General features: G+C 37.3%; 1 protein-coding gene across 7 annotated transcripts in view; it reads right to left on the minus strand.

Moving 5' to 3' along the window:
• Positions 1 to 13,470, minus strand: part of DENND4A (DENN domain containing 4A) — a 226,173-nt gene that overhangs the window by 21,878 nt on the left and 190,825 nt on the right. For all 7 annotated transcript variants that reach the window (XM_077128252.1, XM_077128251.1, XM_077128250.1 and 4 more), the window contains one exon: positions 12,253 to 12,442. In XM_077128252.1, coding sequence (XP_076984367.1) covers positions 12,253 to 12,442 — 190 coding nt within the window. The remainder of the gene's footprint in view (positions 1 to 12,252; positions 12,443 to 13,470) is intronic.

Raw genomic sequence — 13,470 nt, forward strand, 5'->3', positions numbered from 1 at the left:
GTAAGCTTTTATAGCAGTCACATTTAGTCTGGAGCAGTAATTGTTATTTCTGGATTCTGAGAGGCTGTTTTACATATGTATAATCTGGTATTTAGAGATAACAATGAAGCTGATCAGGTCGGGATGAGGTAATTCAGATCACAGGAGTAAGGAAGACATTGTCTATATTTTACAACCTCATCTACTTTTTTGAGAACACAGAAAGGTGTATTTGGTCTGGAACCTAAATTTTCTGTAGCACATAATTTAACTCAACCTGTCTGGATAGCTCATTTAAACAACTGAAACACAGGAAGCCCAGAGTAAGAATGAGGGCCTTTAATCCTCTATATCTTAGTGTAACTCCTGGATAAATCCTGGAGTAAAGTTAGCAGATAATCAAAAAGTATTGGCAAAGTCCCTCGAGGGATGAAAGAAAAGATACAAAATTATTAAACTTTACCACCAGGAAAACCCCTAATATGTCAAACATTAGGGACACCAAAATCAATAGGCCAAGTCCTTGGTCTTGAAGCTTGCTCTTGTGAAGCTTATGTATGTAGCAGAGAAGTTTAGCCTACCTATAGGTATGCCTAAGAGTTACTTCTGGAGGACCTCTGTTGTTGCTCAGATGAGGCTTCTCTGTCTCTCTAAGCCCAAGTCTGCAAGTGAAATCATTGTCTCGCCCCCCCCCCCCCCCCCCACACACACACATGGGACATGACATCTCCCTGTTGGCATGGGGAATGAATTCCAGGGATAAGCCTGGCCTGGCACCGTGGGATCAACAATGCCATACTGACCAAAAAGAGGAAAAGAAGTGTACAAATAAGGTAGTAGTAACTGAGAGTGTTCAAATAGAGCTGAGAGGCTACTCTGGAAGTCACTTTCATGCAAGCTTCAGTTAGACAAGACTACATATCATAGCTGGCCAAACCCCAACCAAAATCATCCCTGCCAATCCTAAAGAGCACCTAGGGCATTACACAAGATTTACAAAGACTCCATGTACTAGGGTAACTTTCCAGAAACCTGAAACCTCCAGATGGGTCTCTGGACCAGGTAAGTCTTGAAATGCAGAAAGGCCCACTTCTCAGAACATCAACAAGTTCTATCCCATATTATCGACAGCCACTTCCAATGAAAAATGTTAGAATGAGCATAGTCCAAATGCCTTAGAGAGGAGGAGAAAGACCAAAGGTGATGGTGGAACTATACAGAGAAGGAGGGTTTAACAAATGAGTATGACTGCTGAATCATTATATTGATATTTCTTTTAGTCTCCAATACCTTAGAGCAGCTAGAAGTAAAAACTTAAAATTTTGGAACTGTAACTCACGTCAAATTCTGAAATCTGTTCTACAACTAACTGTTGCACTATGCTTTGAAATTTATTGCTTTTTGCTATACATGTTATTTTTTACAAAAAAGAAAAAAGTTGACTGTGATGATAAATGCACAGCTATGATGATATTATAAATCACTGGTTATACACTTTGGATGATTACATGGTATGTGAATATTTATCAATAAAAAATAAAAAATAAAATAATAGAAAAAATATGTAATACAACCCCCACAAAGAGAACTCCAACATACCTTTATCCCCCCAGCTACTCAGATCCACCAATTTTAACATTTTGTCACATTTGGCATGTCACCTTGCTAGCTAGCTATCATTCTATCAATCCATCTATCTGTCTATATGTTTATCAACCCATCTGAATGTATGTTGTATACATCATGCTCCTTGAATCTTTAATACTGTCAAGTACATTTCCTAAGAACAAGGATATTCACTTATGTATCTACTTTAAGAGCAGTTATCAAGTTGAAGAGAATTAACATTGATATAAAAGTTTTGGTCTTTATTCTACGTTTCTCATGTGTCTGAAATTTACTTTATTTTCCTCTCTCTTTTTTGGGGGGATGCATGGTACAGGAATTGAACCCAGGTCTCCCGCATGTAAGGTGAGCATTCTATCACTGAAACACCCGTGCACCCATGTAATTTACTTTTCTTTTTTGCATGGGCAGGCACCAGGTGTCCAGCACGGCAGGCAAGAACTCTAACTGCTGAACCACCATGGCCCACCCCTGCGATTTACTTTTAAATAATCCAGTGGGGAAGGAAAAAATGTTGGCAATAGAGAGAGAGAGGGGGGAATAGATAAAACAAAAGAAGCCATTTGTTGATATTGTTGAAGTGGGGTAAAGAGTACATGAGAGTTCGCTATGTTATTCAGTCTATTTTAGCGTGTGTTTGAAAATTTCCATAATGAAAGGTTATAAAAGAGCAAAGGGGCAAATAAAATAAAAATTATACTGGATGCATTTCTCACTCCCTATAGCAGGAAAAATTTCAAAAAGATCAATATCTAAATCAGAGGTCAAATCCAACAAACAGAATGCTTTTATATGGCCTTAAAAAAAAGAAGGACTTTGACTTTTTAGAAAGTTGTTTAAAAAAAATAAAGCAAAAAAAAGAACGAACGTGACAGAGAGGTATGTAGCCCACAAAGCCTAAAATAGCCACTATTTGACCACTTGCAGAAAAAGTTTACTGACCCCAGAAAATGTTAAATATAAAACCAGATTAAGGGCGGGCCACAATGGCTCAGCAGGCAGAGTTCTCGCCTGCCATGCTGGAAACCTGGGTTCGATCCCCGGTGCCTACCCATGCAAAAACAAAACAAAACAAAAAAAAAACAACCAACCAAATTAAGCATCAGGAGAAAACAGGTAAATTTCTTTGTAACATAGGAAAGGGGAAACTTTTTCTAACAATGATTCCAATTCAGAAACAATAGGGGAAAAAGACTGTTATGTTTGATGGCATTAAATTAAAAACTTAAGAATGGCAAAATAAATAACACAACTTAACAAACTTAGAAAAGATATGTGCCATTTATGCAAGTGGCAAAGGATTAATTCTCTAGTATAAAAAATTCTAAAACAGAAAAGGGTAAAAAAGAAACAACTGAGAAGTAGGCAAAGGACAGGTCACAGAAAAAAGAAATACAAATGGTCCTTGAACATATAAAAACATATACAAACCTCACTTTCCAGCTCATTTCCCAGCTCTGAGAAAGTGCTGACCTGCGTAGGCGGGTCATAGCTGCTGCCAATCTAAGAAGGGATAACACTAACCTGGTGCCACAGTTCTACGCACGCTCACAAAGGGCCCCGTGCCTTAGACCAGCACACACCAGGTTTACGTGCCCCTCCCCCACCCTGACCGGTGCACTTGCACAGTTACATCTTCCCTGGTTGCTGGGCACCCACTTTCACAAGCATCAGTGGAACATCCCCAACCTGCGCCTATATCTGCCCTGAAACAAATCACCAGACTGAGTGCTCCACCCCGTGCCCTGCTACCTGCTATACAAACATCCTGCAAATATAAGGCCTTAGAGTACTGAAAGAAATCAACTCCCAAAGTAAATCAATCAAGCTATTTACATGCTGTGAAGACAGATGAAGAACACTAAGCATATCACACACATAGAGCCCTCCTGCCTAATGACCAAATTAAAACAACAGAAGAGACACAGACTTTGGAACAACTAATCAAAGATGTTCATACAACTCTACTTAATAAAGTAAGTGGGACAGCAAATGACATAAAGGATGTCAAGAAGACAGAAGAGCATGCAAAGAGGAATTTGAAAGAATAAACAGAAGAGTAGTGGAAATCACGGAGGTTAAAGACTCTGTTGACCAAATAAAAAACATAGTAGAGGAACACAACACCAAATTTGAAGAGACAGAAGAAAGAATAAGTGATATGGAGGACAGGATAATTGACTTTGAAGCCTCAAAACAGCAAATGGCAAAAAAGATGGAAAAATTTGAACTGGAACTCAGGGAAATGATAGACAAAACAAAGTGCACAAATACAAGAATCACTGGTATCCCAGAAGAAGAGAGGAGTAAAGGGCTAGGAAGAGTAGCTGAGGATTTAGTGGGGAAAAACTTCCCAATCATCATAAAGGACATAAATATACAAGTCAAAGAAGCCCAAAGAACTCCAAACCAAATAAATCCAAAAAGGCCTTCCCCAAGGCACACAATAATCACTCTGTCAAATATTGAAGAGAAGCAGAAAATCCTGAAAGCAGCAAGAGAAAAACAATCTATGACATACTAGGGAAACCAAATAAGACTGAGTTCAGACTACTCAATTAGCACCCAAGAGACAAGAAGGCAGTGGTATGATATATTCCAGATCCTGAAAGAGAAAGTCTTCTAACCAAGAATTCTGTACTCAGTTAAACTGTCCTTCAAAATTGAGGGAGAGATTAAAGTTTTCACAGACAAAGAAGACCTGAAAGAATCTGTCAACAAGAGACCAGCCCTACAAGAAACAGTAAAAGGAGTTCTGCTGATTGAAAAAAAAAAAGAGAGAGAGGTCTAGAGGAGGGCAAAGAATTGAAGAATACTACTAAGGGTAATTGAAAGAACACAAAGAGAAAGAGGGAGAAGAATATGTAAACCTGAGAAATAAAATTAAAAAGATAAGATGGTGGAATCAAGAAACGCCATAGCAGTAATAATTCTGAATGTTAACAGACTAAAACTTGCCAATTAAAAGATACAGCTTGGCAGAATGGATTAAGAAACATAATCCAGCTATATGCTGCTCACCAGAGACTCACCTTATACACGAGGATACAAATAGATTGAAAGTGAAAGGATGGAAAAAGATTTTCCATGCAAGTTGTAACCAAAAGAAAGCAGGAGTAGCTGTACTAATATTGTACAAAATAGACTTTTAATGTAAAGACATCATAAGAGACAAAGAAGGACACTATATACTAATTAAAGGTCAATTCACCAAGAAGATAAAACAATCATAAATGTTTATGCTCCCAATCAAGGACCTCCAAAGTACGTAAGACAGACACTGGCAAAACTGAAGGGAGTGATAGCTGTTCCAACAATAATAGTAGGAGATGACAATACACCACTCTCCTCTATAGAGAGAACAATCAGAAGATCAACAAGGAAACAGAGAAGTTAAATAACTTGATAAATGAATTAGACCTAACATACATATATAGATGTCACTGCACCGCAAAACACAAGGTTATACATTCTTTAGTGCTCATGGAACATTCTCCAGGATAGCTCATATGCTGGGGCACAAACCAGGTCTTTCTAAATTTAAAAACACTGAAATTATTCAAAGCACTTTCTCTGATCACAAAGGGATGAAACTGAATCTCAATAACCACCAAAGAACAAGAACATTCACAAATATATGGAGATTAAATCACACATTCTTAAATAACCAGCAAGTCAAAGAAGAAAATGCTATAGAAATCAGTAGCTATCTGGAGACGAATGAAAATTAGAATACAACTTATCAGAACTTATGAGATGTGGCAAAGGCTATGCTGAGAGAGAAATTTATTGTCCTAAATGCCTGTATTAAAAAACACGAAAGAGCAAAAATTGAAGACTTAACAGCAAACCTGGAGACTCTTGAGAAAGAACAGCAAACTAACCCCAAAGCAAATACAAGAAGAGAAAAGAAATAACAAAGTTGAAAGCAGAGATAAATGAATGGGAGAACAAAAGAACAATAGAAAGAATCAATAAAACCAAAAATTGGTTCTTTGAGAAGATCAATAAAATCGGTGGACCACTAGCAAGACTGACAAAGAAAAAAAGAGAGAGGATGCAAATAAACAAAATTAGAAACGAGAAGGGGTGGATTACCACAGATCCTGAAGAAATTTAAAAAATCTTAAAAGGATACCATGAACAACTATATGCCAACAAACTAGACAACTTAGAGGAAATGGACAAATTCCTGGAGATACACAAACAAGCTACACTGACTCAGGAAGAAACAGACGATCTCAACAAACCAATCACAAGTAAAGAGGTTCAATCACTCAACAAAAATCTTTCTGCAAAGAAAACCCAGGGCCAGATGGCTTCACGGGAATTTTATGAAACATTCCAGAAAGAACTAACACCAATCCTGTTGAAACTTTTCCAAAAAAATGAGGAAAAAGGAACTCTACCTAACTCATCTTATGAAGCTAATATTTTAATTCCAAAACTGGGTAAAGATGCTATAAGAAAGGAAAACTACAGGCCAATCCCTCATGAACAAAGATGCAAAAATTCTCAATAAAATATCAGCAAACTGAATCCAACAGCACATCAAAAGAATTACACACCATGATCAAGTGGGGTTTATACCAGGAATGCAAGGATGGTTCAACACAAGAAAATCAATTAATGTAATATAGCACATTAAGAAATCAGTAGAGAAAAACCACATGATCATCTTGATTGATGCTGAAAAAGCATTTGACAAAATTCAGCATCCTTTTCTGATACACTCGAAAAGAAAGGAATCAAAGGTAACTACCTCAATATAATAAAGGGAATGTATGAGAAACCGATAGCCAGCATCATATTCAATGGAGAGAGACTGAAAGCCTTCCCTCTAAAATCAGGTACAAGACAAGGATGCCCACTGTCGCCACTATTAATCAACATTGTGCTAGAAGTTCTAGCTAGAGCAATCAGGCAGGACAAAGAGATAAACGACAACCAAACTGGGAAGGAAGTAAAACTCTTGTTATTTGCAAATGATATGATACTGTACTTGGCAGATACTAATAAATCTACAGCTAAGTTACTTGAGCTAATAAACAAACTCAGCAAGGTGGCAGGATATAAAGTTAACGTGCAAAAATCAGTAACATTTCTATACACAAGCAATGACCTAGCTGGGGAGTCAGTTAAGGAAAAATTTCCATACAAAATAGCAACTAAAAAAATCAAATACTTAGGAATGGGAGGTGCACGGGTAGTTCAGTTGTTAGAATGCCTGCCTTCCATGCAGAACACCTGGGTTCGATTCAAGGACCATGTACCCCCCCCCCCAAAAAAAAAAAGAAACAACAAAAACTGAAATACTTGAAATGAATTTAACTAGGGACATAAAGGACTTATACATAGAAAACTATGTAACATTGCTAAAAGAAATCAAAGAAGATCTAAATAGGTGGAAAGACACTCCCTGCTCATGGAGAGGAAGGCTAAATATAGTTAAAATGCCAATTCTCCCCAAACTGATCTACAGATTCAACAAAGTCTCAATCAAAATTCCAACAACCTAATTTGAAGACTTGGAAAAGCTAACTACCAAATTCATCTGGAAGGGAAGAGACCCCGAATGGCTAAAAGCATCCTAAAAAAAGAAGAACAAAGTGGGATGATTAACACTCCCTCACTTTAAAACCTATTATACAGCCACAGTGGTCAAAACAGCATGGTACTGGCACAAAGACAGACGTATTGACCAATGGAATCAAATCGAGAGTGCGGAAATAGACCACCAAATCTACAGTCAACTGATTTTTGCCAAGGCCCCCAAATCTTCCGAACTGGGATAAAAGAGTCTTTTTGATAATTGGGTATGGAAGAACTGGATGTCAATAGCCAAGAGAATGAAAGAGGACCCCTATTTTACTCCTTACACAAAATTTAACTCAAAGTAGATCAAACACCTAAATATGAGAACTAGCACCATAAAGCTTTTAGAAGAAAATGTAGGGAAACATCTTCAAGACCTAGTAATAGGAGGTAACTTCCTAAACTTTATACCCAAAGCACAAGCAACAAAAGAAAAAATAGATAAATGGGAACTCCTGAAAATCAAATGCTTTTGCACCTCAAAAGACTTTGTCAAAAAGGTGAAGAGGCAGCCAACTCAATGGAAGAAAATATTTGGAAATCACATATCAGACAAAGGTTTGATTTCCTATATATATAAAGAAATCATACAACTCAACAACAAAAGAACAAACAACCCAATTATAAAAAGGGCTAAAGTTGTTGCACAGGTTTGAAAGGATGTATGTCCCCTACAAAAGCCATGTTTTAATCAAAATCCCATTTCATGAAAGCAGAATAATCCCTATTCAATACTGTATGTTTGAGTCTATAATCAGATCATCTCCCTGGAGATGTGATTTAATCAAGAGCGGTTGTTAAACTGGATTAGATGACGACATGTCTCCACACATTTGGGTGGGTCTTGAGAAGTTTCTGGAGTCCTATAAAAGTGGAGACATTTAAGGAGATTCAGAGAGAGCAGAGCACAACGACATAGCCATGAGAAACAGAGTCCACCAGCCAGCGACCTTTGGAGATGAAGAAGGAAATGCCTCCTGGTGAGCTTCATGAAACAGGAATTCAGGAGAAGCTAGCAGATAATGCTGTGTTCGCCATGTGCCCTTCCAGATGAGAGAAGAACTCTGACTGTGTTCACCATTTGCCTTTCCAGATGAGAGAGAAACTCTGACTGTTCACCACGTGCCTTCCACTTGAGAGAGAAACCCTGAATTTCATCGGCCTTCTTGAACCAAGGTGTCTTTCCACGGATGCCTTAGATTGGACATTTCTATAGACTTGCTTTAATTGGGACATTTTCTCGGCCTTAGAACTGTAAACTAGCAACTTATTAAATTCCTGTTTTTAAAAGTCATTCTGTTTCTGGTATATTGCATTCTGGCAGCTAGCAAACTAGAACAGATGTGAATAGGCATTTTCTGAAGAGCAAATACAGATGGCTCAAAAGCACATGAAGAGATGCTCATTTCCACTGGCTATAGGGAAATGCAGATCAAAACTACAATGAGATACCACTTCACACCTATAAGAATGGCTGCTATTAAACAGGAAACTATAAATGTTGGACTGGATGTGGAGAAACTAAGACACTTGTGTACTGCTGGTGGGAATGTATAATGGTGCAGCCACTATGGAAGACTGGTGATTCCTTAGGAAATTAAATACCAAGTTGCCTTATGACCCAGCAACAGCACTACTTGGTGTATACCCAGAAGAGCTGAAAGCAATGACGCAAACAGACATTTGCACACTGATGTTCATAGCAGCATTATTCACAATCACCAAAAGATAGAAACAAACCAAATGCCCATCAACAGATGAGTGGATCAACAAAATGTGGTAAATACATACAATGGAATATTATGCAGCAGTAAGACAAAATGACGTCCTGAAGCACATGACAAGATGAATGAACCTTGAGGACAAAAGGCTGAATGAAATTAGCCAGACACAAAAGGATAGATACTATATGATTCCATTTTTATGACCAGCATAAAGATATAATCAGAGGTTACAATACAGAATAAAGGGGACTTAGAGAATAAAGCTAGAGATGGGTGAACCATTAGTTAATGGGGTTGAATTCCAATGTAAGGGAATAGATAGGAGCGAAGGTTATTCTCTAGTGGGTCTAGAAATAATATTACTATATTGAAGATAAACAAGACTGAAAGAGGTTGTATAGAATCACATGTCCTATGGATTCACACTAGAAATATGAATGAGTTCGCGTAAGAATTACTTCAAAGATATGATTCTTGTATAAAGAGTGTTTAAGTCTAGGGTACAGGGGGAAAACTGCTATTGTATGCGATGGGCTATGTACAAAAGTAAACGATCAGCATTACTACAGCAACAGAAGAGATAAATAATGGGGTGAGGGACAAGAGTTAAGAGGAGGTTTAAATTTCGTATTTGGTGAAGGTGTGTTTATTGGTTTTCTGTCTCTTGGGAACAATGAAATTTTCTAAAATTGAGAATGTTGATGGACTGTGGACTTTGGGCCTTCTACATGATGCCCAATGAATGCAGGTGGTAGAAGGATGCACTGATGGAGAAGTAGATTGGTGAACGATGGTGTATACTTATGAAGGAAGATTGTGCTGCTACAAAAAGGAACAATGTCGTGAGGAATACAATGATGTGAATGAACATGTGGCAAACTTGGTGAGACAAAACAAGCCAGAAACAAAAAAAAACAATGGTATGGTCACCTTTAGAAAATGCTTATAAGAAAACAGGAGCCTAGACTGTAAGCTTTTAGAGCTGACACATTAAGTCCGGAGTGGTGATTATTATTTCTGGAGTTTGAGAGGCTGTTTTATATATGTAACCTGATATGCAGAGATAAGAACTAAGCCAAACAGATTGGGGTGAAAGGAATTCAGAACATAGGGGTAAGGAAGAAAGTATCTATATTTTAGAACCACACATACTCTTTGAGACCAAAGGAAGAAAGGTTTATTTGATCTGGAACTGAAATTTTCTGTAGTGCATAATCTAATTCAACCTATTTGTACAGCTCATTTGAATAACTGAAACATAGGAAACACAGAACAAGAAAGAGGTCCTTTAATCCTGTATAGATTATTGTAATGCTTAGAAACATCCTAGAGCATATTAAGCAGATAATCAAAAAGTTTCCTGATGGAGGGGAGAAAGACTATGGAACTATTAAACTTCACCATCAGGGAATCCCCTGATACTGTGTCAAACTTTAGGGGTACCCAAATCAATAGGCTATGCTCTCGATCATGAGGCTTACTCTTGTGAAGCTTATGTAGGTAGTGGAGAAGCTTAAGAGTTACTTCTGGAGAACCTCTGTTGTTGCTCAGATGTGCCCTCAGTCTCTCTAAGCCCAACTCTGCAAATTAAATCATTGCCTCCCCTCTATGTGGGATCTGACATACAGGGGTCAAAATTCCCCTGGCGACATGGGAGATGACTCCCAGGGATGAATCCAGACCTGGCACCATGGGATCAACAATTACATCCTGACCAAAAGGGGGAAAAGAAGTGTAATTAACAAAGCGTCATCAGCAGAGAGAGTTCAAATAGAGTCGAGAGGCTACTCTGTAGGTGGCTCTTACGCAAGCTTCAGGTAGATCCTGCTACCTATCATAACCTGCCAATCCCCAATAAGGACCATTCCAGCCAATCCTAAGGAACACCTAGGGTAATATATAAGATTCCACAAGGGTTCCAGGCACTGGAGTAACTTGCCAGAAACCTACAATGTCCAGATGGGTCCCTGGACCAGATAAGTCCTGAAACCTAGCCCAGCTTCTCCAGAACATCAGATAGTTCCATCTCCCTACCCCATATTAGTGACAGACCCTTCCAGTATAAAAAATTTAGAATTGCCATAGCCCAAACAACCCTAAAGAGAGGTATGGATAGATCAAAGGTGATAGTGGAATTATACATAGAAAATAGGACTTAACAAATGAATATGACTGCTGAATCATTAAATTGATATCTCTTTTAGTCTCCAGTATCTTAGAGTAGCCAAAAGTAAAAACCTAAAATTGTGAAACTGTAACCCATGTTAAAGTCTGAAATATGTTCCACAACTAATTGTGGTGCTGTGTTTGGAAATTTATAGCTTCTTTGTATATATGTTATTGTTCACAAAAAAAGAAGGAAAAAAATTCGATTGTGGTGACAAAAAAGTATTTGTGCCCTCTAGCCTTCTATATTCTGAAGCAGCTAGAAAGATGGTATGGCAGCCCATGACAAACTCTGGGATCTATCCTGTAACCACTTGTTGAAGAGTGCTCTGAAAACTATTGCTATTTTATTTCTTTGCTTTGCATATATGTTATAGTATACAATTAAAAAAAAGAAAAAAACATATTCAGCCTCATTCATAAGCGGAATATAATTAAAACTAAACTGCAATACATTTCTCATCTATCAGACTGGCAAAAATCCCACATATTTTGTTGAGAAGGCTATAGGGAAATAGGGACTTTCATATATTTGCTGGTCAAAATAAAAAGCAGTACACCCCTGAGGAAAGGAACGTGACAATATGACTTCAAAAACATATAATCTTGAAGTATCTCCCAAAGAAATAATATGACATATATGCTTTGTGGCATTATTGATAATAGCCAAAGATCGGAAACATAACGTCCAACAATTGGGAGGTAATTAAAATAAACTATGACACAGCCACACAATGAACAATGCAGGTGTAAAAATGAATGTACACCTATACATTGTACATCCCTATACAATGATAATGAATAATGTTCAGTGTATTTTCTTAAGTGAAGAAAACAAGTGGCAGGACAGTATGTTTGGTATTACCTTTTGAGTAAGCAGGGCAGAAAGTAATGGGAATATATACTTATGCCTATATTTTAAAAAGCAAGAGTAAACCAAACTTATTAAAATGTTTACTTTCAGGGACAGGGAGAAAACAATATGAGTGAATAGGAATGGAAGGTAGACGTCTCTGAAAGTACACTTTATTGTTTTGATTTCAGAGACATGCAAATCTTTTATACAATTAAAAAATTAAATCATAAAGAAAAAAGGTAAAGGTACTATAAAATCACATGAAACTACAAATCAAATGCAGTATTACAGGCTATTTGGACAAACCTTCTAAGGAGGCAGAACTTTCTAGGCTGGTTCGGCTGAGATCAATTCCCTTAGTCCCAGAAGTGGCACTGCTCTCTTGGGAGGTAGTGGCTCCTTCCAACTCATGGCAGACATCTTCATCTGTTAAAGAGGTAGATTCAGAATCCTGGGCTCCCACTGAAGAAAGACTGGTACGATCAGAACTTTGATCCTAAGAACATAATTACAAGCTTAATTTCCTTCATATTTAAACTTAAGTTTTTAAAAACTTCTAAGATAGAGGAAACACCCATCACCTAACTACTCAGATGATCAATTAAGCAATAATATATTTAATATAAGAAAAAACAATTAATTTTACAATGGCACAACAAACTAAGTTGGATAAACAAACCCTGAAGACCAATTTTTAAGAAACATGTTTTAGTTCCAGCAAAGCATATACCCATTGGTAAGGAAACCTTGCTGACTTCATTTATTGTAATTTTCTTCCCTATAAATCCCAGTCCAGAATCATACCACTAGAATCAGATTTTATTCTTTTCCACAATTATCCAGGTTCCAAAGATACATATTTCCAGTTTTCATTCTTGAGAATACCAAAGTACAAGAATTTTTTTCTGGTTATGTCAATAGTATATGAGAAGATATATACCTGAATGTGGCTAAAAGGGGAAATTTTAGGTTATATATGCTACTAGAATAGAAATTTTAAAAAATAGGACTGTACAACGCAAAAAGTGAACTCTATTGTAAATGATGGACATAGTTAATAGTAGAATTATAAAAATGTTCTTACAAAAATAGTAACAAACACCAGAGACCCAGGTTCGATTCCCAGCGCCTGCCCATGCCAAAAAAAAAAAGTAACAAATGTACCAAACCAATGCAAGGTGTTAACAATAGGATGGTAAATCAGAACTCAGTAATGCATGACTTTTCTATAAACTTACAACATCTCTAATTAAAATAATAATACATGAGAAAATCTGGTAGATAGAATTTTTTTTTTAATTTTGTATGGGCAGGCATCAGGAATCAAACCTGGGTCTCAGACATGGCAGGCAAGAACTCTGTCTGCTGAGCCACTGCAGCCCGCCCAGTACAAATTTTTATGTGAAGAAAAAAATGTAATACCCATAATTCCATTATCCAGAAAATATAAAATTTTTTTTCTGGCTCATGTGCGGAAGTGTTTATATGTAGTATTGCTGAGTTGTTATTTTTAATCCTGCAGAG

Source organism: Tamandua tetradactyla, chromosome 14, assembly GCF_023851605.1.
Source record: "Tamandua tetradactyla isolate mTamTet1 chromosome 14, mTamTet1.pri, whole genome shotgun sequence".
In the NCBI taxonomy this organism is placed as follows: domain Eukaryota; kingdom Metazoa; phylum Chordata; class Mammalia; order Pilosa; family Myrmecophagidae; genus Tamandua; species Tamandua tetradactyla.